The sequence below is a fragment of the Eptesicus fuscus genome, chromosome 4 (assembly GCF_027574615.1).
Source record: "Eptesicus fuscus isolate TK198812 chromosome 4, DD_ASM_mEF_20220401, whole genome shotgun sequence".
Lineage (NCBI taxonomy): Eukaryota > Metazoa > Chordata > Mammalia > Chiroptera > Vespertilionidae > Eptesicus > Eptesicus fuscus.
The window spans coordinates 33,467,735-33,495,732 of record NC_072476.1 but is presented as its reverse complement, the minus strand read 5'-3'; the positions used below and the strand labels follow the sequence as shown (position 1 = coordinate 33,495,732).

The following is a 27,998-nucleotide window of genomic DNA, read 5'->3' as shown; positions in this document are numbered from 1 at the left end:
AGCTGGTCCACCATGTCTACCCTTCGACCTGCCGCCTCCTGGCTCCGTAGCTCCTCCTCCCCAGGCAGTATGTCCTCCCCACTGCAACGAGCAATGGGAGGTGGGCTGAGGAGCCTGTCTACATCCAGGTTGTATGTCAGTGTGCCCCGTGATGACAGGGACTCAGACCAGACTTCAGAGGGGTGAGTGGAGTTGGCAAAAAAATTGTTCCCTTGTCTGGCTTTTGCCTGCATGGTCGGCAGCTTTCCCCTCTGCCTTTTTACCAACGTGACAGTAAAAGATGCCCTGCTGGTTCACAACAGTGCCCCCTTCCAGTTCTGCTGGCTGTTTCTCTCTGTCCTACATGTTGCAGACATTAAGAATAAGTGCTGTTCTAAATCTATCGCCCAACTCGTCAGACCTTTCTTGAACACATTTGTATATTCAGCATGTACCACCTCTGGTGGAAGCAGGGACACAGGGGAAGAGGAAGCAAAGGGTTCTTTATTTGTTGCCTGACATGTAGTAGCCAACTACCACTTTGTAGTTGGTGTCCTTTAGTGCTTTTATTTGGGAATTTTATATACAGGTCCATCTACCCTTGTTACCATTTTTGAGCTTTTACTGTGAAGGTTATAATACTATATCTTGTTTTTTTATCTTTCCAGAAAAAAATAATCGTATACAAACATCTGATTTATCCCCTGGTTATTTCAGTTGACTTCCAAATTATTCTGTTTCTGACAGTACTACTATTCAGAACCAGATTATATCTGTGTTATAAACTTAATGGGAATCAATAAGACATGTGTGAATTTGTTTCAAGGGGTGGAATTTAACTTCAGGCCCATATTAATCTCCTGTTTATGTATGAGTAATATATGACTTCCCAAGCCATGCTCACTTTTCTCCACGTAGCAGTGATCCCTCCACCTGCTTAAGTAAATATTACTTTATTTTCTTACTAGAGGCCCAGTGCACAAAGTTCATGCACAGGTGGGGTCCCTAGGCCTGGCTGGCCTATCAGGGCTGTCTCACCCAGTCCGGATTGGGGCCCAGCCAGCTGGGGCCTGGGGATGGGGGACAGGGGGAGGGATGGTGGGATGTTCCCCAGCTGTGGGGAGGGACCAGGGGAGGTTGGCTAGCCCTGGGAAGTTGGCTGTGGGAGCACACTGACCACCAGGGGGCAGCTCCTGCATTGTCAGTGTGCGTCATAGCGACTGGTCAACTGGTCATTCAGTTGTAACAGTATGTATACTAGTATAGATTTAGAGACTATTAGTAAAGGATTTTAGGTCCTCATTTTTTATCTCCATTGCTTTATTCAAGTGAGTTTTCCTTTTAAGACTTTGTCCCTACTGGCTAACAGTAAGCTCATGTCTTCCTGAAGAAAATCTGAATATATTTTTCTCATGGAGAGAGGGTACAGTTAGAAATAAAAAGAAATTATAATTTATTTACCCTTTCCTGTGGAGGAACTGGGGTGTTGTATTTAAGGAGAACCACATTCCCTTATAGGGATAGTGATTCTTTGTCAGCTGATGAAGGCAGTGACTTTGAAGACAGCTCAAGACGCAATGTGAAGAAGAGAGCAGCAAAACGACCGCTCAAAACAACCCCTGTGAGTCAATTTTTTGTTTTCAAACCTGGTCTGGGAAGCAGCCAAAGAAAACCTCAAAGAGGCTCAGGAGATATGTTTGATGAAAGGACAAGACTTGTTAAAGAGTTTTAAGAGCCTGGCCAGTGTGGTTCAGAGGTAGACCATGGACCCAAGAACCAGGTCATGGTTCGATTCTCGGTCAGGGCACATGCCCAGGTTTCAGGCTTGTTCCAAAGTAGGGGATGTGCAGGAGGCAAGCTGATCAGTGATTTTTTCATTGATATTTCTATCTCTCTCTCCCTCTCTCTCCGTCTCTCTTCCTCTCTCTGAAGTAAATAAAAACATTTTTTTAAAAAAGTTTTAAGAGAGTAAGAAGAAGGCAAATTTTGAAGAGAAAAGAATATAAAAAAGGGGTTATTAAGATTCAGAGGAACAAGAATGGGGCTAAGGGATTTTTTAAGAGAAAAAGTTCACAATATAAAAATTATTTCAGATCTAAGCAGTAACTCAAACTGCTATATAATTGGCAGCTTAAGCCTAGCTATGTGATGATGAAACCACATGTTTTTTTTTGTTTGTTTTTTAATATTTTATTGATTTTTTTACAGAGAAGAAGGGAGAGGGATAGAGAGTTAGAAACATCGATGAGAGAGAAACATCCATCAGCTGCCTCCTGCACACCTCCTACAGGGGGTGTGCCTGCAACCAAGGTACATGCCCTTGACCGGAATCGAACCTGGGACCTTTCAGTCCACAGGGCGACGCTCTATCCACTGAGCCAAACCAGTTACGGCTGAAACCACATGTTAACGTCACTTTTTAAAAATACTCCTCATCTCTTTATACTTATTAGGTGGCAAAACATCCTAAGAAGGGGTCTCGAATGGTACGTGGTCATAGCCAGAAAGAATCAGAGCCACCAGCCAGTGATCTCTTTGATGCTGTGAAAGGTGCCAAAAGTGACATGCAGGTAAAACAGTGTTTCACTCTGTTTCTTGATACCATCTCACCTTTTGTAGCGTGAAAAGATAAGGACAAGTGTCTACAAACTTGATTTAATGTGGATATTTTAGTGAACATAACCTGTATCAGGAAAGACAGATAAGATCATGAAGTGAAATAAGGGAGACCTTAGATGAGAGAGATTGTTCCTTTCCTAACTATCACAGAGCAATGAAGCAGGGAGAGGCATTGGATAATCTAGAAAGAGAGCTTGGATATAGGTGGCAACTTATTCACCCTTATCACTTTTTAGTTTACTCTTGACAGTTACACCTAATTCTTTTTTCCCCACCTCACATTTTTTATATCTGATTGTAATTCTGTAATAAAGTATATTAAAAAATTTTTAAGTATGTTAAAAATTTTAAATGATCACCCAGAACTCCAGCCCTAGCTCAAGAAATGAAATAATAGTGCTATAGAGACCCTTACATATCTTCCTTCTACCCTACCCCCACACTACCCAGAGATAACCACTAGAGTGAATTTTCTATTAATTACTTGTCTTTACATTATAGTTTTATCACCAGGAAATGTGTTCTTTAATTTAAACAAATGGATCATTCTTTATATAGTCTTACGTGACTTAATTATTTTAATTGTTTGAGATTCACCCATGTTGATAGGTAATGTAGATTTTTATAGTTTTTAGAAGCTTAAAATTTTCAAGCATTGCGTTTTTCTATTTATATTTTTGTTATTGATTTCTAACGCTATTGCATTATGGTTAGAAAATATGGTCTTTGAAACTTGGAGACTAGCTTTATGACAGCATTTAGTCCTTTTCCAGAAACTATTTCACATGTGCTTGAAGGATGTGTGTTCTCCAGTTGTTGGGTCCAGTGTTCTCTTAGGTGAGATCAAAGTGTTAAATGTGATACTGCTTTGATATTTCCACCGTTAGTTTAAGGGGGTTTTGAGGTGTTTTTTGGTCTATTTGATATATCAGTTACAGAGAGAGGTGTGTAAAAAGGTAACTTTTTCAATTTCTCTTTTTGTATTCATACCCATCTTTGCCTTAAATATTTTGAGGCTTTGTTTTCTGGTAAATCAAACCTTTTATTGTCATACTAGGGGCCCAGTGCATGAATTCATGCACCTTGAAAGGAACTGTGGGCCACAAGGCTGTGGTGGGCACAGGGGCAGGTCTCAGCCCATCCTCCATGCCCCTGCCTAGCCCCTCCCGCCACGCCCCTGGTCCCCTGTCTGCTGACAGCCCCGCTCCCAGAGCTGCTGCTCCCAGAGCTGCCACTCCCACGCACTCACGGCGCGGAGCCATTGGGGCCGGTGCCAGCAGCAGGTGCAAGCAGGGCCAGTGCCAGCAGCGGGTGTGAGCTGTGGCTGCTGCCCCAATCACGCCTCAGGGCTGGCAGCCACTGCTCACAACTGCTGATGGCACTGAGCGATCGGGGACCAGCACTGGGCGCTGGCTGTGGGTGCTAGCAGGGCCAGCGCCCCCACTCACCTGCTCCACTGTCCTGCCACGACTAATGCCCACCATGTTCCTCGTATGCCTCCTGGTGGTCAGCACACATCATAGCAGTTGTTCGGTTGTTCTGCTGTTTGGTCTATTTGCATATTAGGGTTTTATATATATAGATAATGACACTCCTTTATCTGTAAACATTAAGACAAAAAATTGTTTTGTTTTGTATTAACATATCTACATTAGCTTTATTTATTTTTAAAATATATTTTTATTGATTTCAGAGAGGAAGGGAGAGTGGGGAGAGAGATAGAAACATCAATGATGGGAGAGAATCATTGATTGGCTGCTTCTTGCATACCCCCTATTAGGGACCGAGCCCACAACCCAAGCATGTGCCCTTGACTAGAATCAAACCCAGGACCTTTCAGTCTGCAGGCTGACGCTCTATCCACTGAGCCAAACCAGCTAGGACTAGCTTTATTTTTTTAATATTTGCCTAGTATTTTTTTTTATCCCTTTACTATCTATATATGTTTGGAATTTGTATTCTGCATACAGAATATATCTGGATTTAATCCATTCTGTCAATCAAAGGAGAGTTTAATTCATTTTTATTTATTGTCCCTACTGATATATTTTAATTTATTTCTATCATTTTATGTACTTTCACTTTATCCTGCCTTTCCTCTCTCTTTTCCCCTTTCCTTGCTTGCTTTTGGATTTACATCTTCTATAAGTACTTAAGCACATTTTAATTCCAATTGCTCCTTCCAGTTTGCATACTAGTGTACAGTGTTTTAGTTGTGTCTATGTCTCCTCTCCCAGAAAATGAGACATTACTATTTTATACAATATTTGTTTATATTTGCCTACATTTTTATCATTTTCTTTGTTCATCATTCCTTCTAAAATCTCAAATTTTTCATATAGAATCATTCTCTTGTTTTCCAATGTTTATCCCTTAAACTTTCTTTCAGAGCTTATTAACAAACTTATTTTTTTGCTTTATTCTTGAAAGATTCTTTAATGTGTATGGAATTCTAAGATGACATTTTTTCTCTTAGCACATTAAAAATATTATTCCACTGCCTTCTAACTTCCCTTATTGCTACTGAAAGTCAGCTATCAGTCTAAGTTGGCATTGCTTATTACAACAATTTGTAAGGATGAAAATGTTATAGATCACCATTGTCTCCATTATAGTATCCATTAGCCACATGTAGCTATGGATTTTTAATTTTTATTTGATTTAATTTTAATAGCCAGATATGGCTAGGGGCTAATGTATTTGTGCATATCTAATTTGTAAATGTTTTTGTTTATGTTAAATGCAAATCCTTTTAAGTGATCTCTTTTTGTTGTGATGATTTTCAAAACTTTTTTTGCTTTTGTGTTATGATGTTTTATGGATGTTTGGTCATGTCTGAGATCCATTAGTGTCCAGGCTCTGAGGACTGGTGTCTTTCAACAACTACAGAAAATTCTTTTCAAATATTGCCTCTTCCTCATTCTATTATCTTCTAGAATTCAAGTAGATACCATTAGAACTTCTCACTATATTCTCCATGTCTCTTAATAGCGCTTTCATTATTTCTGTTAGTCTCTGGGTTGGCTGCATTTGGATAATTTCTTTTACTTAATAATCCAGTTTACTCATCTTCTATTCTGCTATGTCCAGTTTTCTTTTAATTTATTAATTGAAGTTTTAAATTTTATTATATTTCTCCAGCAAATTTTGTTTGTCCCTTTCAAAATTACTTGTTCTTTGCTTCTACTTTGAAGCTTCTCTTTCATTTCTTTAATCTTAGTAAGCAAAATCTACACTAATAAAAGAGAAATATATAAATTGACCATACCTCTGCAATGCCCACCAGCCAATCAGGAGGGAATATGCAAATTAGCAGGACAAAGATGGTGGCAGCCCTGCCCCCCAGCCGCTCCAGGATGCCTGCTATGAGCGGGAGGGCGGTGGGTGGAGGGAGCTACAGGAGTGACACTCCAGCCAGAGCGAAGTGAAGACTGCAGACTAGACTGCAGACTCCGATGGAGTCAGCGAGAAGCCTACAGACTCCGGTCGGAGTCAGCGAAGACTCTGGCAGGAGCAGAGGCCTGGGTCCCGGGTGCCAGAGGAAAACTGGTGCTGGCAGCCAGGTGAAGGAAGGCCTGTCGCACGAATCTTCGTACAACGGGCCTCTAGTAATTTTATAATCTGACCAGCATTCCTGTTGCAGGAAAAATCCTGCAATAGGATTTCCTGATGCACTCTACCCCGCCCCACCTGCTCTACTCCCTTGTCCCCCGCCCCGCCTTCTCCACCAGCCTCCCTGCTTTTCTCCCTTCTCTGCCAGCCCGCCCGCTCTCCTTCCTTCTCCCCTGGCCCCGCCTCCGCTCCTCCCTTCTCCCCCAGCCCCGCCTGCGCTCCTCCCTTCTCCCCCGCCCCGCCTTCTCCACCAGCCCTCCCGCTCTCCTTCCTTCACCCCCGGCCCCGCCTCCGCTCCTCGCTTCTGCCCTGGCCCCGCCTGCTCTCCTTCCTTCTCCCCCGGCCCCGCCTCTGCTCCTCCCTTCTCCCCTGCCCCACCTTCTCCACCAGCCCACCCGCTCTCCTTCCTTCTCCCCCGGCCCCGCCTCCGCTCCTCCCTTCTCCCCTGGCCCCGCCTGCTCTCCTTCCTTCTCCCCCGGCCCCGCCTCCGCTCCTCCCTTCTCCTTCCCAAGGCTTGCTTGCTTCTCCGCAGCTTTGCTCCCTTCTGTAGCTCTTGGCTTCTTTCTATGCTATCTTTATATGCAAATCAGCTGCCATCTTGGTTGGGGTGATTTGCATACTCGTCCTGATTGGTTGGTGGGTGTGGCTTGGGCGTAGCGAAGGTGCGGTCACTTTGCATATTTGTCTATTATTAGGTAGGATAGCTTCAATGTCTAAAGTCTGTGCATATATTTCTGCTGTCTGTTTTTCCTGCTGGTTCTTACTTTCAATGCCTTGTTTCTTTATTAGGTTTTACTGTGATCCACTCATTTTCCATGGAGCTCTGTGTGTTGGAATTCTTTAGGGCCTGGGTTAAAGTTGGATGTTTTTGTTGTTGTTGTTGTTTAATATATTTTTATTGATTTCAGAGAGGAAAGGAGAGGGAGAGAGAAACATCAATGATGAGAGAATCATTGATTGGCTGCCTCCTGCACACCCCCTACTTGGGATCAAGCCCGCAACCTGGGCATGTGCCCTTGACCAGAATTGAACCTGAGACCTTTCAGTCCGCAGTCTCCACTGAGCCAAACCGGCTAGGGCTAAAGTTGGGTTTTTAAGAGAGGAATCTGCATTTAACTGGGGACACTCCAGAATCACTTTTAATTACACTGAGTGGCCAGATTATTATGATCTCTGAACGCATAATAATATGGCCACTCAGTGTATTTGTATCTCAAATGAGTACCAAAAGTATTCTAGACTTTTGCTGGAGATCAACCACCTATTTGCCCTGAGCTTTCTATCAGCCAGTGCAAAGGGGAAAACTGATCAGGTGCACAATTTATAGTATCTTTGATATCAAATAAATGAGGTACTCAAAAGAAGTACACTGAGTGGCCAGATTATTATATGTTCAGAGATCATAATAATCTGGCCACTTAGTGTAAATTCTCTGATTGAGATTATGTTGATAATATAGATAGTATGAATATGGACTGAAAATGTAGATCTGAGAGCTGGTTTATGGTTATGAATTCTCAAGGAAGAATTATTTTTTCTCTCCACCTCACACTAAGGTCATAGCTGGCTAGTTTTCTTGCCTTCTTCTGACCTGTAGGTTTATTTTTCATTCTTGCTTTCATGAGGATGTGACTCTTTGCAGGACCTAGCTTTATGCAGGAGCCTCCTTTTGGACTACTCTTCTTGGAAAGCCCTTAAGCTCAATCGCCTATGCTCTGATTTCCATGCAGCCATCTGGACAGAAAGTCAGGGTTCCCAGGCTTTAATAGAAACCTCCAGGCAACAGTCAGTTTGCTTATCTCTAAGGATTGCTACCTTCACTTCATTTTTAGCCATATGGAATTTTACTTTTCATTCCAGTTCAGCAATAAATTTTAAAAGACTTTTAAAAGATTTAATCAGAAATTTAGATGCTTCACTTGGGAAGATCACACAGGATTTATAGCCTGTCATAGTGCCAAAAATATAAATCATCCATATTGTTTTCCTAGTCTTTGGTGGATGAGTGGCTGGAGAGCTACAAGCAAAACCAGGATTCAGGATTCCTGGAGCTCATTAACTTTTTTATCCGATCTTGTGGATGTAAAGGTGAGGACACTCCAACCCCTTTCTGGTCTCTAGTCTTCTGCTACTATGTTATAAAACTTCCATTTAGAGGAGTAGGATTAAGCATTTCCTAAATGAAGGAAGAAGGTTAAAGCATAAGAAAAGTTTCACTTATTTAACTATATTGTTAACTGGTAAATAGGGATCTAGTAGGGAATTATGTTCGTTTGGAGACAAGACCTTTTGTGGAAAAATAATTCATCATACTAATAATATCCACAAATTAAAATGGTTCCATCAGATACCCTTTAGTCTTCCTCTCTCTAGATGAAATATTATTTTTTAAATTTATTTTTGTTAATCCTCGCCAGAGGATATGTTTCCATTGATTTTTAGGGAGAGTGGAAGAGAGAGCGGAAGACAGAGAGAGAGAGAGAAAAACATCCATGTGAGAGACACATCAATTGGTTGCCTCCTGCATGAGCCCCAACTAGGGTCTGTGTTGGGAAGGAGTCTGCAAACAAAGTACATGCCCTTGACCAGAATCGAACCTGAGACCCATCAGTCCTCAGGCCGACGTTCTATCCAAAGCCAAACTGGCTAGGGCTTATTTTCTTATTCCTATTTCTCAGCCACTTCATAGCATATTTCTTCACTGAAGCTATGGGCCACTAGAGGCCATGAGCTAATTGATTGGGCCAGGTAGTCTTAGACATCCTATCTAATAAAAGAGTGATATGCAAATTGACTGTCACTCCAACACACAAGATGACTGCCCCCATGTGGACACAAGATGGCCTGCAGGGGAGGGCAGTTGCGGGGGAACCAGCCCTGCAGGGGAGGGCAGTGGGGGGGAACCAGGCCTGCAAGGGGGAGCAGTTGGGGGCGATCAAGCCTTCAGGGGAGGGCAGTTAGGGGTGACCAGGCCAGCAGAGGAGAGAAGTTGGGGGCAACCAGGCCTGCAGGGAAGGACAGTTGGGGGAGACCCAGGCCTGCAGGGGAGAGCAGTTGAGGGGGACCAGGCCTGCAGGGGAGGGCATTTGGGGGTGACCAGGCCTGCAGGGGAGGGCAGTTAGGGGCGATGAGGCTGGCAGGGGAGGGCAGTTAGGGGTTATTGGGTCGGCAGGGGAGGGCAATTGGGGGGGACCAGGCCTGCAGGGCAGGGCAGTTGGGGGGACCAGGCCAGCAGGGGAGGGCAGTTAGGGGGGACCAGGCTGGCAGGGGAGGGCAGTTAAGGACAATCGGGCTGGCAGGGGAGCAGTTAGGCATCAATCAGGCTGGCAGGGGAGTGGTTAGGGGGTGATCAGGCTGTCAGGCAGAAGCAGTTAGGGCAATCAGGAAGGCAGACAAGCGAGCAGTTGGGAGCCAGCAGTCCTGGATTGTGAGACGGATGTCCGACTTCCCTCGAGGGGTCCCAGATTGGAGAGAGTGCAGGCTGGGCTGAGGGACACCCCCCCCCATGCACGAATTTCATGCACCGGGCCTCTAGTGTTGTATTATAAGAATCCAGAATCTGTGTGTGTGTGTGTGTGTGTGTGTGTGTGGTATTTTTTTATAACTGCAGTTTTCCACTGCTTGATTCCTTTGGGTTTTCTAGAATGGTTGCCTTATAGCAGATATACAGTTAGATGATAGCAGATTTGGGTCTTCTGATTCCCCACCTAAGTTCTTTTCAATATATTCCCTAGCTCATCTTCAGATGTATATGTAAATAGTCATGGTGTCCAGTTATTTTCCTTGTAAATACCTCATTTCTTCCATTCCTTAGGCACTGTGACCCTTGAGATGTTTAAGAAGCTGTCCAACTCGGAGATCATCAGGCACCTAACAGAACAGTTTAATGAGGTGGAAAGAGAAGACCAAGATCATTATGCCACTCATTTCAAAACACAAGACTCATTATCCCCTTCTTTCTGATTCTGGGAAATGTGATAGCTTTTAGAAGTTCAGTCGTGTGGGGCAAAAAGGATCCATAGATATTATCTGAATATGCCTCTATACTTGAGAAAGCAGGAAATGAGGTGTAACAGAGATAACATATTTACTATACATTGGATTTTTAAAATTGTGATTTTATTGATTTTTAAAGAGAGGGAGAGATAGAAATATTGGTGAGAAAAAAAAAGAAATATCAATGAGAGAAACATTGATCAGCTTTCTCCTGTGGGCCCCTACTGGGATCGAACCCACAACCCCAGGCATGTGTCCTAAATGAGAATCGAACTAGCAACCTCTTGGTGCATGGGTTGATGCTCAACCACTGAGCTACACCGACCTGACTATACATTGGGTTTTGGCATCCAATGTCCCAATGGCTTCATAGACCTGGTAATAAAGTTCCCATTCTTTTCAAACCCTCTATAGGACTCAGGAGATTATCCTCTGACAGCTCCAGGTCCATCCTGGAAGAAGTTCCAGGGTAGTTTCTGTGAATTTGTGAGGACATTGGTCTATCAGTGCCAATATAGCCTACTTTATGATGGCTTTCCTATGGACAACCTCATCTCCCTGCTCACTGGCCTGTCAGACTCCCAAGTCCGTGCCTTTCGTCACACTAGCACCCTGGCTGGTGAGCACTCATTTTACTCTATAAATGTTCTGTGGATTGTTAGGGCTTTCTTCTGTTCTCCAGTCCTGGATCTTCTTTTGTACCTGCATCTTAGCTCTTTATTTCAAGGTCATGCTTCTTTTATCCCAAATCCAATTAGTTTCTCACTAGTGGAGTTCTAAAAAAGGGTGGAACACAGTAACCATTTCCAGCTTTACTATGTTTCTCATAACTCACTACTGGGAATATGCTGAGTATTAAAAAAAAAAAGCCGAACAGGGTTAGGGAGAAAAAAAAGTCCACTCTAGAATAGTCTTGGGATTTGAGGGCCACACTGCTCTCATTTTCACTGATTTTTATTCCCTTATTTTTTGAACCTACCTTCTCTCCCCTGACTTACATATTAGTAAGTAATGATTCCCTTATCTTGTTTTTCCTTACTCAAAGCCATGAAGCTAATGACCTCTCTGGTAAGAGTAGCCCTCCAACTGAGTTTGCACAAAGACAACAATCAGCGTCAGTATGAGGCTGAACGAAACAAGGTTCCAGGACAGAGAGCACCTGAGCGGCTGGAGAGCCTGTTGGAGAAACGCAAAGAGGTGAGAAGTACCATATTTTCGGGCGTATAAGACGACTGGGCGTATAAGACGACCCCCAACTTTTCCAGTTAAAATATAGAGTTTGGGATATACCCGCCCTATAAGATGACACCCGGCATATAAGACGACCCCCGACTTTTGAGAAGATTTTCCTGGGTTAAAAAGTCGTCTTATACGCCGGAAAATACGGTATTCCCTGTCTTTTCCCTCCCTCTCTCCCATCTTCCATTCACTGTTGCCACAGCCCGCCTTATCAGTCCCCAGGCTCTTTTCTCTGGTAAGGCACAGCTCCCCAAACACCCTTTCAGATCATGAATAATGGAGACTGGCAATAGTTTAATAGACCCATCCTTCAGAGGTTATTGCATGCTCATCTTGTTTCTGGGATATGGGCTCAATTTTATCATTTCTAATTTAGAGTAAATTTTAGGAATTCTCTATAATTTCATTTTTACTCAGTTTCCTTTGTCTGCATTCATTATCAGAAGTATTTAGGTGTTGTGCCTACATATCATGCAAGGAGTTAAGTTTTTACTTTCTTGTCAAGTATACAGTCCACAGGTCACCACAAGAGTACTAAGGCCAACCACTGATGTGGAGGAGCCAAGTTTTTAAGGAATGGAAAGGGTACAGGCCTTTCAGTAACTCCTGGGTTTAAAATTCTGTTCCAGTTACCTACTAGTTCATGATCTTGTATAATATCTCTAAGTTTCAGTTTCCTTTTCTTTAAAAAGGGGATAATTCTACCTTGTTATGAAGTTTAAATAAGTAAATTTGCCTAGCCTGGCACTTAAAAAAGACCACTGGAGGACATAAGCCCTAACATAATCTTTAACACTGATTAACCTTTAAACAGCTGTATATATTATGAGATTTGACACTAGATCCCCCGCCACATACACACACACTCCCTTGGTATCTGAGACTTCCCCACCATGAGGTGGCAGAACTCACCAATCTAACTATACCAATTGATCATTTTCCCAACCCTTGCCAAAGATTTCATCTGTGCTAAATCATTAGAGAAGGAAACTTTTTTTAAAAAAAATATTTTATTGATTTTTTACAGAGAGGAAGAGAGGGATAGAGAATTAGAAACATAGATGAGAGAGAATCATCGATCAGCTGCCTCTTGCACACCCCCTACTGGGGATGTGCCCGCAACCAAGGTACATGCCCTTGACCAGAATCGAACCTGGGACCTTTCTTTTTTTTTTTTTTAATATATATTTTATTGATTCTTTACAGAGAGGAAGAGAGAGGGATAGAGAGCTAGAAACATCGATGAGAGAGAATCATCGATCAGCTGCCTCTTGCACACCCCTTACTAGGGATGTGCCCGCAACCAAGGCACATGCCCTTAACCGGAATCGAACCTGGGACCTTTCAGTCCGCAGGCCGACGCTCTATCCACTGAGCCAAACCGGTTTTGGCCGAACCTGGGACCTTTCAGTCCGCAAACTGACGCTCTATCCACTGAGCCAAACTGGTTTTGGCGAGAAGGAAACTTTTTATTTCCCTCATTCTTTCTTTCAACTTTCACTGTCAGTATGCTCTTAAATCTTGTGTGTATTAGTTCTATCTCAAATCTTAGGCATGTTGTATTATAAGAATACACTAGTGTCTTTTTACTTCTCTATGCTCTTGCTTTAAGTATTCCCCTTTTTGTCTTCAATCTCTTTCTCCCCACGGTTTCTTCTCTCCACTTATATGTAGGCACTTGAATCATTCTTTCATTCCACTCTCCTTGAGAAAGTATTTCCTAACTTTATCTTTATATACACGTGAATCCATTTTGCTGCCTAGCTTCCATTCTCATTTTTCTTTGAAATTCTCAAACCAGTGACTTCCTAATCCCTATAGCCAATGACCTTTTCTCAATCTCCCTTTTCCAAACTTCTGTAGAATTTGGTACTGATGATCTACCTTTCCTCCTTTCCTCCTCCCTCTCCTTTTTCTTTTAAATTTGAAATTTTCAAAAATTCAGAAAAATAGAGACACTGCTAGAACGAACACTATATACAAATTATCTAGACTTAACAACTAATATTTGCTCATTTGTTTTTTTACTATTTTATGTAAATTGTGGACATATTGTATTTCAACCTAAAGACTTAAATATATCTTCTAAAAGATGACGTAGTCCTACATAATCCCAATACCATTTTCACAGCCAAAAATACTAATGATGATTCCCTAATAGATTCTAATTCCAGTTTATATTAAAATTTCCCTATGTGTTCCCCAAATGGTTTTAATATTTGATTAGATATAACCATGATTTAATTAAGGACTGTGTTTTACATTTGGTTGTTATGTGTCTTTAGTCTCTTTTAATCTTAAACAGAACCTTTGCCTATCCCCATTTTTCCCCAGTATACATATTGATTTGTTGAAGACACAGTGTTAGTTGCCTTAAAGGATGTTCTCTTATAGTTCTGATAGTTCTGATACCCTGTAACCCTTGTAATTCTCCTTATAATTCTTTTTCTTTGGTATCTATTATTCATCCAGTCTAGAGTTTCTTAATAGTGGCACTATTGACATTTGCGGGGGCTGTCCTGATATTGCAGGATGCTTAGCAGCATCCCTGATTTCTAGCACTAGATGGCAGTAGTAACCCCTAGTTGTGACAACCAAAAATGTCTTCCAACATTGCTAAATGCCCCTGGGGGGCCTCCAGTTGAGAACCATTGATCTAAATTCACAGGTGGGGAACCTTTTTTCTGCCAAGGGCCATTTGGATATTTATAATATCATTCATGGTCATACAAAATTATCAACTTAAAAATTAGCTTGCTATATTTAGTTAAACAATTAACTCACCCCTTAATGCCTTGGTAAGCAAGACCAAATGATTTCCTGGCCTTACACGGCATGTGGGCCGGACTTTCCCCACCCCTGATCTAATCTCTTCCTTCTCTTTTTTGCTACTTCCACATCTTCTGTCAAACAAACTACATTTACTAAAATTTCATTTTCTCACTTGTTAGTCAAAAACATGTAACTACCAACTAGGGCCTCTGAATAGCCAACGATAGTAAAAATAACCAGGTACAGAGGAGATACTATTGTTTCCAAACATAAAGAAGCCTCTAAGGTAGCAGTTAACTATACAGTTTCTTCCAGAATTAGGTTTAAAGGGAACATAAGATACCAAGGTTCAGATTGTTTTGTAATAAATATAAAGTAGGTGGAAGCCATACTTTTAAAATATTTTTGTGGCCTTATATTGTTGAGAAATTGACCTGTTCCTTCCTCTCCTCCAGCTCCAAGAGCACCAAGAGGAGATTGAGGGGATGATGAATGCCCTCTTCAGAGGTGTCTTTGTACATCGGTACAGGTGGGTTAATGGGCTCTTCTCGTTGAAGCAGCTGGTCCTTGGTTATAGAGTCGATAGAAGTAACAAGGCTCCCTCCTTAACTCAGAATCATTTGTTTAGTCTTAGAACTAATACAGCTAGAGAAAAAACTAACAAATATTTTAGATTAATAATGTTTAGTTTGTCCCCATCTACAAAGGATCTTATAAGCTCTTCTGGGAGAGAAAATAAGGGCATAGGGCTTTGCTGAGTATTCTGCTCCAACTTTATCCAATACCTTCCCTGTCTCCCATGTCCTGGGGCTAGAGACTGGAGAGGATAAGAGCAGAGAGAAAAAAGGCAGGGATTTTCTGAGGGTGTACAGCTTGGCAAGCCTTTTGTAACCCTAGCCTGCTGTTTCACTATGCTAAATGTGGGGAGTTTTATACTGTTTAAAGAACGGGTAAGAATTAAGTTAAAAAATTTATCTGTATTTGTTTCTCATTCTTATCTAGATTTTTACCCTGTACCTTTTCAGAACCCTTTAGCTAATTCAATCTTTTCTTGAAGTGGAGTTAAAACACAAACACTATTTGGCCAATGATTAAATTAACTTCCAAAATCAGTTTTTAAAGAGGGCAGGGATGATAAGATCAACTATTTTATGGGCTGGTAACAGAAGGAAATGTTTACTTTTTATCTATCATATTTACATCGGGAAGAGTTAATGAAAGGCATGGTACACGGTGTTTAGTCAAGAAAATAAATTCTACTATGACAGAGATTATCTGGTAGAAGGGAAAGTGAATTTGGAGAGAAGGTAATAAGAGTCAACTTATCTCTCTATGCCTAGGGATGTCCTTCCTGAGATTCGTGCTATCTGCATCGAGGAGCTCGGGTCTTGGATGCAAAGCTATAGTAGCTCTTTCCTCACTGATAGCTATTTAAAATATATTGGCTGGACCCTGCATGATAAGGTGAGAATTGAGTCAGTCACCTTTCCTCTATTCCCCTCATTCTTTTCCCTGCCCTAGGATACTTCAGCTTTTCCTAGTCCTGCCACTTAGGTGTCTCACTAGTCATCAGTGACCAACCCATCAAGGCACTGAACCTTGTATTGGAGAGATAGGCTAAGAAGAGAAAGACCTATCCAAGGAGTAAACACCTCAAAACCTGAGTAGAGGGGAGAAAGAAAAGCAAGAATGTTATTGATGGGTTGGTAATGCAGGTGCTAGTGTGATAACAAGAGATCCTTCTCATTATGATTGCTAAATTCTGCTGTGATCCTTTTATTTTTTTAAATAATAAGATAGCTGTTCATTGTCTTTTAGGTACCTCAGAATCCTTGGTATAGAGGACACTGAGGCTCAGAATGAGTAATTTGAGGCGGGGTGGGGAGGGCGAGAATACGGAGACCCATGAGTGTGAGTAGAGGAGTAGTCAGTCATACTCCCATTTTCCTCAATAGCATCGAGAGGTTCGTCTGAAATGCCTGAAAGCTCTCAAAGGGTTGTACAGCAACCGGGACTTGACTGCACGCCTAGAGCTCTTTACCAGCCGCTTCAAGGTAAAATTGGGACAGTACTTGTGTGTTTGACTCTTTCCTGTGGCTCTCATTTCCCCACCTCATCTTTCTATTTCTGTTTCTTAGATATACTAGTATCTGTAGCTCTTCCAGCATCTGCTTCTACTCTCTTTCTTTAGGAATCTATCAAATACTAAAAGAACATGATTTGGAGCGGGGGGGGGGGGGGGGGGGGGCGGTGGATACAGTGAGGTTTTGATCAATGTTTTCCTTCTTGCAGGACCGAATGGTTTCCATGGTCATGGACCGAGAGTACGATGTGGCAGTGGAGGCTGTCAGATTGCTAATACTTATCCTTAAGTGAGTCCTGGGAAGTGGGGAAGCAAGCATCTCAGACTTTTACCTTTCCAGCATCAGACAGGTCCTTCCAGGGTACTGTCCCTCCATCTAGCACAGGTTGACTCTTCCTTATGTGCAGGTTGAAAGACATAGGTCATTTCTAAGTTGCAAGAACTCCAGGGGGAAATTTTTCTATCTTCTCTCTCTCTCCATACTCCTGACTTCCATGCTTCATTTAAAAGTACTTTGTGAGTTAATACTCATAGTTTTTGCTTCTTTTGTTTCTGTTGTGCTAGAAGACTACATCCATATCCATCTGCTTTTTCTCCTTTTCTCTTGACAGGAACATGGAAGGAGTGCTGACAGATGCAGACTGTGAGAGCATCTACCCTGTTGTGTACGCCTCTAACCGAGCCCTGGCCTCTGCTGCGGGGGAGTTTCTGTATTGGAAGTGAGTGGGGCTCCTTTCATGTGTTTCTTTAACACCATCCTCTGTTGTTTTCTCTCCCTCACCTGCTGCTGCTCTTGCTAAGAACTCCCCATACCTATTAAAGTCTCTCTCAGAGTCTTTCCCTCTCAGCTCCTTGGGGCTTTCCTTAGCTCTGCACCTGTTTTCTTTTCATACCTCTCCTTGGTTTACTAGTATTTCTTCCCTCTATGGTGATTATTTCTTCCCATGCTGTGCCTTTTCTTTGTGTCCATTCTACCAGGCTCTTCTACCCTGAGTATGAGGCAAGAACGGTGGGTGGGAGAGAGCGGCGCCGAAGTCCACACACCCAGAGGACTTTCTTCCACCTTCTGCTGTCCTTCTTTGTGGAGAGTGAGGTGATGTATAGGAAGGAGCTGTTTGGCTGTTGTGCATAAGAGCTGCAGATAGAGAAGGATGGGAGCTGGCACTATAGGAAGGAGAGACATGGTGCCACTTCCTAGAGTTTTATAATGTCACTTCAGTAACTTAATGTATACCTCCTTCCACAGCTCCATGACCATGCTGCTTACTTAGTAGACAGCCTGTGGGACTGTGCAGGGTCTCAGCTGAAGGACTGGGAGAGTCTGACAAGCTTGCTGCTGGAGAAGGACCAGAGTGCGTGTCATATGTTAACTGGGGGTGGGGGGTACCTTTGACCTCCTAGTAGGAAACCAGATACTTCTTTCCTGTATTGTAAAAGGCAGAGGTGTAATGGGCAGTGGCGGCACAGGAGTAGGGGAAGACTCAGAGATGGAGGATGGCTAATCAGTGATTTTGTGTTTTCATCCTCCTGCCAACCCAGACCTGGGCGATGTGCAGGAGAGCACGCTGATAGAAATCCTTGTGTCCAGTGTTCGGCAAGCTTCAGAGGGTCACCCGCCTGTGGGACGGGTCACTGGGAGGAAGGTATGGCATGAGGGGTGGGGTGGGTTGATTGGCAATATTAAATCCAGACAGGTATTATCCATCTTTATCCTTTCTCTGCCCCTCAAAGAATTCCATTTCCAGAAGAAAAAAAAATCTGAAGGGAGCTACTGAATTCTCTTTTCCTTCCTGAATAGATACGATTGTGGGGAGGAGAGATACACATACATGCCAACTGGACCCAGTGTTTCTCCACACCTTTCCCACACCCCCAAATGACTCTAATTCCAGGGCTTAACCCCTAAAGAACGTAAGATTCAAGCGGATGACAAGGTGAAGCTGACTGAGCACCTCATTCCCCTGTTACCTCAGCTCCTGGCCAAGGTAGAACTGCCCAAATGTTCAACATCTGGGAATGACAGGATGAAAAGAAAACGGCCTCATGAAGAAGAGGAGTGAGAATTAACAGTATATTAGTTAATGGGTTGGTCTCCCTCTCAATCACAGTTCTCGGCTGATGCAGAGAAGGTTGCTCCCCTACTCCAGCTTCTTAACTACTTTGACCTCAACATCTATTGCACCAGGCGCTTAGAGAAGGTGAGGAGGAAGATGTATTTCCTCTACCTTGCTGCTTCCCTGTCAGGGCCAAAGGTCCTGCTAGTATCTGGTTCTTTTCAAAAAGCCTGGGTTTCAGAAAAATCAGTCTTCCCTTTCTTAGGTATCTTATCTTTGAAGTTTAATACTTTCAACCCAATATCTTACCTCCCTCAGCTATACTCCCCTCCAGAAGAGTGGTCCTCCCCACCTTTCTAACAGTACTAGCTTCTGCCCCCTTTTTTCTCTCAGCACCTGGAGCTGTTTTTACAGCAACTCCAGGAGGTCGTGGTGAAGCATGCAGACCCAGCAGTGCTGGAGGCTGGAGCTCATGCCCTCTATCTGCTCTGTAATCCTGAGTTCACCTTCTTTGGCCGAGTGGACTTTGCCCGCAGCCAACTAGTGGATCTGCTTGCTGACCGTTTCCAGCAGGAACTTGAAGAGCTGCTGCAGGTAGGAGTGGGCTGAATGTCAGGACATATCACACTCGAGTGGGAGAGGGCCACAGACAGGGAACCTGGATCAGTGAGTTCTTGGGAAAAATCCAGTTATGGACCTTCTTTCGTCCTCAGTCGTCCTTCCTAGATGAGGATGAGGTATACAGTCTGGCAGCCACTCTGAAGCGCCTCTCTGCCTTCTACAAGTGAGCAGTTTACCTCTTCCTTCCTCTTCGATTTCTACTGTTTTCTACATAGTTGACTCTTCTAGTTCTGTTCTGGTATAACATTTCCCTTTCCTTCCCCCTCAAGTGCTCATGACTTAACTCAATGGGAGCTCTATGAGCCATGCTATCGACTCCTCCGGAAGGCTGTGGACACAGGAGTGGTTCCTTGCCAGGCAAGTAGACAAGTTGGAGATGTGGAGGCAGAGAGGAGTTTTTAAGGGCCCCGTCTCTTAAAAACTCTCTCAGGAAATTCCAGTTCCAGAGATGTGGATAGACCACAAAGGAGGAAGATCACATGTGCATTGTCCTTCCATTTCACTCTTGAAAGGTGTACAGTACTTTCCACTGCCTAAAAACAGCTATCCTTTTGGTTTCCTGAGAGTCAAGGATAATAAGACTGAGAGATTCTAAGAGACTTCAGATAAATTAGGGCGAGGTGACATTTTTACTCAGGATAATAATATCTTAAGATTGTCTGGAATCACTTCTTTTCTATCAGAAAAAGGAATTGAATCTCCCTAATCTCATTTTCTCTCTTCCTTCCCCCCCACCCCCGCTTTGCCTCTTTTTACTGCTTTGTGTGTACCTCTCCCTCTCTCTCTCCCCCTTCCTTCCTCTCTCTCTGTCCCTCCCTATCTTCCCCTTACTCTCCTGACCCATCCTCATTTTTGTAACATTTGGTTGTTACAGGTGATCCTGCCAGCCTTGACTCTTGTCTATTTTTCCATTCTCTGGACACTAACCCACCTTTCTGGATCAGGTGCTTCCCAGGTGAATATGGGTCTGAGTAGGGGGAATGGGAATGAAGGAGGCTGTGTCTTCATTCTTGCCCCTGAACCACTATCTCTACAGAAACAGCTATTGAGTTTGAAGGGCAGGATGGTAGCCTTCTGTGAACTCTGCCAGAGCTGCCTTTCAGATGTGGATCCTGAGATCCAGGAACAGGTGAGCATTTAATCAAGTGGGACCAAGGAGACAGGTCTTTCCATGGTTTGAGGAATGCTTTCCTAAGGAGAAATTAGTTGTGTAATTTTGATCTTAACCAATGTTTTGTCCTTTTTAAGCATTCTTTTTTTCCCCCTAACAGGCTTTTGTCTTATTAAGTGATATACTTATCATCTTCAGCCCTCAGATGATTGTGGGGGGACGCGATTTCCTTAGGCCCCTTGTCTTTCTTCCTGATGCCACTCTCCAGTCTGAGCTAGCCAGCTTCCTCATGGACCACATCTTCATCCAGCCTGGAGAAATGGTCAAGGGTACAGGGGCTCAGGAAGGGTCTAGGGCTTGGGCCTGCCTCAGGCAAATAGGACAAGAGGCCTAAATCTGTGACTCTGATATTTCCATTCTGTATTTGATATGAGCCAGGTCATTCCCAGGAGGATCATTTACAGATAGAGCAGCTGCATCAGCGGCGCCGCCTCCTGGCTGGGTTCTGCAAGCTGTTGCTTTTTGGGGTGCTGGAAATGGATGCAGCCTCAGATGTTTTCAAACACTATAACAAGGTACAATGAGGCACCAAGCTGATCACAGGCACAAATGCAGACACTGTAGCATTACAGAAAGGAGGGTGAGAGAGATTGTGGTATCAGGGTTAAGGGAGAAGTAGGAGGGAAAGGGCAATAGGAGTTTAGAATAAAGGAACAAAGAAAAGAGACTTCATAGTAAATAATCATGGGAGAAGGTATTTGGGAGGAAGAAATTCATTGGAGGGGACATATCCATTTCTGTGACCCCAATCTATGGAATGGGGTAATCTAGGAATTAAAAAAAAAGAATGGAAGCGGGATCAATTTTAACAAGATACCTAGATGTGTATCTTAGTTTCCTCAACCTACCATTGCATTAATTTCTGTTTAGTGAGTATCTACTATGTGCCAAACACCATTTCAAACACTAAGAGCAAAGCAGTGAACAAAATAGACAAAGTTCCTTCTACATGGAGCGTCTCTTCTAGTGGTGTGAGATAAACAGTAAAGACTTCAATGCTGGATAAGAGTATGCACTAGCAGGCTTACTATTCTCCAAGAAATGGGCTCAGAGCAGAGTTTCTTCCCTTATTTGCCTAACTCTGATTTATTTGGGGTTTTACACCTATTGGCTATAGCTAAGGTCTAGACTAAGTTGTTATACACGTAGGTTTATGTTTCCCTACCTGAGTGACTTTTGGAAGGAGACATAATTAGGAATGTGAAGAAGAAATGGTCTTTTCTTATAGTCAAACACTATCTTTTCCATTTCCTCTCCCTCAGTTTTACAATGACTATGGTGACATTATCAAGGAAACATTAACTAGAGCAAGGCAGATTGACCGAAGTCATTGTTCCCGAATCCTGCTGCTGAGCCTCAAGCAGGTACTCCCTTCTGCCTAGAGTGCCTCAAAACTATGACATGCCCTTCCTATAGTTTACAGATTCTCTGTCCACCCCCAGCCCTTTAGGATATGAAATCCTTTAGAGCAGGAACTGATTTATTTTCACTGTTGCTTTACATAAAGGTCTCCATAACTACTAGACACATAGAAAGTTTTTTTTTAATCCTCACCCAAGGATATGTTTATTGATTTTAGAGAGAGAAAAACATCAGTGTGAGAGAGAAACATTGATCAATTGCCTCCGCTGTGCACCCCGATGGGGGATCAATACCACTACCTTTTGTTGCAAAAGACAGTGCTCCAACTAACTGAGCCACTCGGCTAGAGCAGAAAGTATTTTTTAACTGACAGGCAGCTTCCACCCTAACTCAATAGAAATTTAACTATTAGTTGGGACATCGGAGTACCAATAATAAAGTGATAGGGAATTTCTGTGTTTTTTAATCTGTTCTTTTTAACCTCCTTTGGTTGCTACAGACAATTTTATTTATTGTTATAGAGCAGGGGTGAAGGCTCTCTCTGCTGCAGGGGTCAGGAGTAGGGATAGTGTCTGGGAGGAAAGAAAGAAAAAATGTAAATGACAGTATCCAAAGTCCTTTAGAATTTCTAGGCAAAGGAGGGAATGCTCTATTTTTCTATTTCCACCTTGTTCCTCCATTTCCCAAATGTATCATGTCTCCTGGACACAGTTGTACACAGAACTGCTGCAGGAACATGGGCCCCAGGGCCTGAATGAGCTTCCAGCCTTCATTGAGATGAGAGACCTAGCACGGAGGTTTGCCTTGAGCTTTGGACCCCAGCAGCTACAGAACCGTGACCTTGTGGTCATGCTACACAAGTAAGCCAGTATTAGTTGGAAGTCAATGTTCTTGGATATTCCTAAGAGGGTTAAACCAAAGCCTTTATCAGGGAGAGCTGGGAGTAAGGTCTTGGAGGGAGGATAAGCATGTTGAGAAAAAGCAGTCAGGTTGGCAGATGGGTAGCTGTGCGAGACAAGCTGGTGACAAGAGGAGGGTATACTGGGACAGCTCTGGGATGGAAGTGGGAAGGGACTATCTTCCTAAAATAATTCTGCTCAACCAAGGGAAGGCATCAAGTTTTCCTTGTCTGAGCTTCCTCCAGCTGGTTCCTCCGGTCAGCCTCCAAATCTAGCATTCCTGGAGCTCCTTTCAGAGTTTTCCCCCCGACTTTTTCATCAGGACAAGCAGCTACTGTAAGTTATTGGTAAAGACGTGGATTAGGGAAGAAGGGGATGGTGAGGGCCCAGTGATCACTTCAGCCTCTTCATCCCACCCCTTGCTTAGACTCTCCTACCTGGAAAAGTGTCTGCAGCGTGTCCCCCAGGCACCCAGCCATCCCTGGAGTTCAGTCACCACTTACTGCCACTCCCTCAGCCCTATAGAGAACACAATAGAGGCCAGCCCTCAGGGCTACCCCCACTCCAAGAAGAGGCGCATTGAAGGTAAAGTGCTGTGTATGTATGCTGTGTGTATAGATATCAGGGTCCCCAGCACTACTTACTTTATTGCCACTACCTGGATAAGAAGCATATTGTCTTTAGCCTCCTTCAAACTATTGCCTTTGGTTAAATAAAAAATATTTCATTGAACATCTACTATCATTAAGGGTACTAATTTTTATCAGGGTCTATTTAGCCAACTGAAAATAGCAAACCTCTATGAAAAATCAATTAGAAAGTAATAATGAAACCAAAAATTGAAGTAAGAAATCTGTATATTTGGAGTGCCATTTCCTAACATCTTTTATTCTGTTATTTTATAAATTTCAAATATTTTTACACAACTCTCATGATTTTTTACCTTCAGATCACAACCTGTCGTATAATTTACCTAAGGTTTTTTTCTTTAAACTGATTTTCTTATATAGTGTCATCTTAAGTGATATCCTAGAAATCACAAGTTTGGTGTGCTAGTATGTTTTCTAGTGTACATTTAAAAATATTAGTCATTCCTCATTCTCCCCATCTCCCAACCCTAGGCAAGACCACTAATCTACTTCATATTTCTGAATTTGCCTGTTTTAGATATTTCATGTAAATGGAATCATATAATATGTGGCCTTGTGCATCTGACTTCTTTCACTTAGCATAATGTTTTCAAGGTTTATCCATGCTTTAGCATATATCAGTACCTCATACTTCTTTATGGCTGAATAACATTCCATTGTATAGATAGGCCACATTTTATTTATTCATCAGTTGATTGACATTTGGGTTGTTTCCACTTTTTTACTTTTATGCATAATGTTGCTGTGGACATTCATGTACAAGTTTTTGCGTGGACATATGTTTTCAGTTCTCTTGAGCTATACCTAGAGTGAGAGTGCTCAGTTATATGGTTTCCAAAGTGCCTGCATCATTTTACAATCCCAACAGCAATGTATGAGAGCCCCAGTTTCTCCACATTCTTGCCAATACTTGTTATTGTCTATCTTTTTTTATTTTACTCATCTCCCAGTGGCTATGAATTGGTATCTCATTGTGGTTTAATTTTCATTTCTCTAATAACTAAAGATATTAAGTATCTTTCATATGCTTATTGACCATTTGTTTGTATTATCTTCTTTAGAGAAATATTCTAATCCTTGCTCTGTTTAAAATTGGTTTATTTGTCTTTTTATTGTTGACTTGCAAGAGATCTTTATATATTTTAGATACAAGTCTCATATCAGATATGATATCCTAAAATTTTCTCCCATTCTTGGGTTGTCTTTTCATTTACTTTATGGTATCCTTTGAAACACAAAAGTTATTTTGTTGAAATGACAGACTGGAGGAAGGAGGAGAAATGGCCAGATACTGGATATATTTCTAAGATATCACTAATAGGTCTTCCTGACAAACTGGATGTGTGATGTAAAACAGAGGAGTTGAGGATGACACCCAAGAATTTTGGCCTAACAGTTGGAAGGATGGCATTGGTGATAAGTGAGATGGGGAAGGCCGTGAGTGAGATCAGGGCTTTGGTATTAGCCCTGTTATTACAGGTGGAGATGTTGGACAGTCAGCTGGGGATAAGAATTGGGAATTCAGGGGAGAGGCAAAAACTGGAATGAATTTGGGAGTTGCTATTTAAAGATGTGAACTTGAATGGCTAAGGAAGCCAGGGAAGGTGGAGCAGAGGAGATGCCCAAGGGTTGGGTGCCTCCATTAATAGGCTGGGGAGATTAGAAGAACCCACCTGGAGGCCCAAGTTTTCCTCTCTGGGGTTACAAGCTCATGGGTGTGTCTCTTTCCTGTTGTCCTCCACTTAAGCTAGTAGCAGTTCACTTTCCAGGTTCTTGGTTTCTTTGTGCAAGCATGGCCATAAGAAGGGAAGGTAATGGAGATGTGAATATTTACATGGTGGCAGCTCCTGTAGCTATGGCGGCTGGAGATGGAAAGAGCTAGATATATGTAATTCTATTAGCCTTATTCTTTTAGTATATAGGGCTATACATTAGTACATAGGGCTACACTCATATTTTAGTCATAACATAATGAGGCCACATAGGTTTTTCATTCTCTTTTTAACTTTTTCTAACCAAATCCTGGGCAGGTCTTGAAAGGTAAGAACATTTGTGGCAGTACCTGGTCTACAGTTAATATATATGGACATTTGCTTCTTTTCAGGCTCCTCCAGGCAGCACAGAGAGGACAGCTCTTCATCCCAGGAGGAAAGCCTACAGCTGAACAGCATCCCACCCACACCCACCCTCACCTCCACAGCTGTGAAGAATAGGCAGCCCTTGGAGGGGCTGGAAGAGATGGAAGAAGAAGGCAGCTCAGAATCAGAGTTTACCCAAAGGTGAGGACTGGGGGAGAGAATCTGGGTGTATGATTTGCCACTTTGGTGTCTTGCCATCTCTGTCTTACTGTTTTTCTTTTCTCCCCTACAGCACTCCCTCATTCTTGGGTCCTTATGCAATCCTTTCTTCCTCCTCCTCCTCCTTTTTTTTTTTTTTTTTTTTTTTTAATTTCTTCCCTATACTCTGAGCTTTTTTCCTCTTTAATGCTGGCCACCTTACCTCTTTTTACCTTTTACTTTTATTTATTGTCACTGATCCTACATTATTCCCAACAGCCAACTACTTCCAGGCACCCAGAGGTCAAGGTTCTTGAGTCCACAGCATTTCCAGACTCCATTCAACCCTTCAGGTCCTGGGTTGGGTAACCAGCTGACCCGGTGAGCTTTTCTTTTCATCTTCTATCTTCACTTCAGATCTGTTAGCCACAATGAAGGGATTCTCCCCTTATCCAATACTTCTATGCTGATGCTTCTTGGAATTGTTTTAGCCACCGAACACTTGCTTCTAATATAATGTGGAACCCTAGTATGTAAAACTGATAAGGGTAGGGCTGCTGATTAAAGCAGGAATGGGAACCTAAAGCCCTGCTTTATTTACTGCTTATACCTGCTCCCCTGGGGTGCCTCTGAGAAACTCTCAGGGGCCTTTAAAGAGCACTTTGGAAACCTCTATACCATTGCCATCAGACTCAGCCTTGTGGAAGAGGACGAAGACAAAGAAGAGTTAGAAACTCAGAATGAGTCAGGTGAAGAATGGCAAGATCCAGACAAGGTGAGTGGAGCCAGCATTCCCTTCTTCCTCTAGAACTAGAGGCAAATATGAGAAAGAGAAACTAGAGTGATTCTGCTCTATCAGTCCTGATGATGCCTTTGTCTCGGAATGTTCCTTAGGACTTTTTGAAAGAATCACAGAGTAAAGGAGGGAGGTTTGTAAGTTGCTTTGCACTTTGCTAGGATTTATCTTTATTTAAAAAATAGGGAAAATAAATTTTAAAATACCAAAAAGTACTGGAATAGCATTCCCCCTCTCAATCTCCAAATAAGAATTCTTCCTCTGAATCTAAGAAGTGAAAGGAGTTCTAGAGCTAGAGATAGAAGGTCATCTAGTCCAACCTTGCAGCCCATTCAATAAGTCTCTTCATAATGTATGAGCACCGGCACGGCAACATGGGCACCCTGCCTTCCTTCCTGTCTTCCTAGAGGGCTGCCCCAGTCCCTGTTCCTCCACTCACTCCCTTTTCTCCCCCAGCCTGATTGCTTCCCCAGGAGGAAATGCTGCCAGTCTGGTAGGAAAAGCACAGTTTCACCACTTTATCTAGTTAGCTCTTTAACCCCTCTGAACCTCCTCATCTTTAAAATGGAGCTTTTACACAAAACACAAAATGAAAAAAACACAAAAAGGATAATAAACTGAAAAGGATTATGTGTCCACTGCTGTTATTATTCTGCTCTCTTATCTGTTCTTTGAAGAGGGAGAAAGAATGGAATTAAGCAGAGGAATGGAGGTCTTATGCTCAGAAGGAGAAAACAGACAATGACATATTTAAACCAGAGACTAGAGAGCAACGTGTCTATTAAAATTCTGTAGTCTTTCGTAAAATTCCCTCAGGAAAAATTCCGTTCTCAGGTTCCAAAATGGAATGAATTTAAGGGACTTAGTCTGCAGATCAGAAGAAGAGGCACTTCTCTGATGACTTTGGGAAGTCTAGGTTTGAACCTCCTGCCCACCCTGCTTTTGCTAATCTTCCCTTCCTGACTGCTTCAGAGACCTACTGCAGCCCTTACACTTGTTATTGGAAAGGGAACTCTGTGATTGTTTGCAATGTGATGGGGGTAGGGAAGGACCTTTCTGACTTTTGACCACATTCTCTCTAGCACTCTTCCCCCAGTGAGCCTGGGCTGGACCTCTTAGATTCTACAGAACTGAACATGGAGGTGAGTGGCCCCAAAACAGACTGTGGAAGGCAGGGTAAGAGGAGTTGTGTGTCTTTGGGAGATTCTGGCAGGTACCTTGCCTATCTGTCAAATAGGTGGAAAGGCCACAGCCCATGGCCTGCCCTCTCAGCTGTGTCCAGAGCTTTAGGAATCGCCCTGGGAGGAAGTCAGGAGGGGAGTTGTCATCTGTAGGACCTTGCAGTCATATCTTTGCCCTGTGGCTGTGGTAATGTCTTTGTGCTTGCCTTTCATGTTTCTCATTACAGGATTTCTGACATGACTCTGCACCCCTCTCCATCTCCACCCGACACCTCAACAATATAACCACTTGGAAAAGGCAAACAGGAAAAAGAAGCAAAAGGAATCATTACTTCCAGGCCCTGCCCCTGGTCTCTGAGGGAAAGAAGAGGTGGGCTTTGCCTTTGTAACCTGTGCTTTCTCTGATGTTGTTGGCATAGAGAAGCCTTAAGTCCCATCCTTCCTAATGCACCATGGCTCTGTCCCTCTATGTTTGAGCAGAGTGCCTATTCCCTACTGTGTTTAGAGGGGTGGGGGCTTCACCTCAGTATTTGAGTTGAATGGAGAGAGCCTAACAGTTTTCCTATATTTTTGGAACATCTTTCCCAGCCTCTTTTGTGCCCTGATTATTAGCTCAATAAACATGTTTGCATCAGCTGGTTCCCAGGTGTGGCTTGAGATTATTAAACTGATGGAGATCAGGTCTTTG

General features: G+C 42.8%; 1 protein-coding gene across 1 annotated transcript; it reads left to right on the top strand.

The window, feature by feature from the left end:
* The first annotated feature begins 2 nt into the window (after positions 1-2).
* Positions 3-27,951, top strand: STAG3 (stromal antigen 3). Its single transcript, XM_008141709.3, has 33 exons — positions 3-182; positions 1,498-1,600; positions 2,433-2,549; positions 8,202-8,298; positions 10,025-10,101; positions 10,621-10,825; positions 11,252-11,403; positions 14,673-14,746; positions 15,558-15,681; positions 16,173-16,271; positions 16,510-16,589; positions 16,912-17,019; positions 17,279-17,393; positions 17,547-17,652; positions 17,840-17,943; positions 18,193-18,285; positions 18,409-18,498; positions 18,748-18,948; positions 19,068-19,138; positions 19,245-19,332; positions 19,850-19,930; positions 20,012-20,104; positions 20,247-20,415; positions 20,525-20,661; positions 21,409-21,510; positions 22,220-22,368; positions 22,615-22,743; positions 22,835-22,992; positions 25,162-25,336; positions 25,613-25,714; positions 26,024-26,108; positions 27,212-27,271; positions 27,538-27,951. The coding sequence occupies exons 1-33, from the start codon at positions 13-15 to the stop codon at positions 27,544-27,546; spliced, it is 3,723 nt and encodes a 1,240-aa protein (XP_008139931.2). The 5' UTR covers positions 3-12; the 3' UTR covers positions 27,547-27,951.
* The last annotated feature ends 47 nt before the right edge of the window (positions 27,952-27,998 follow it).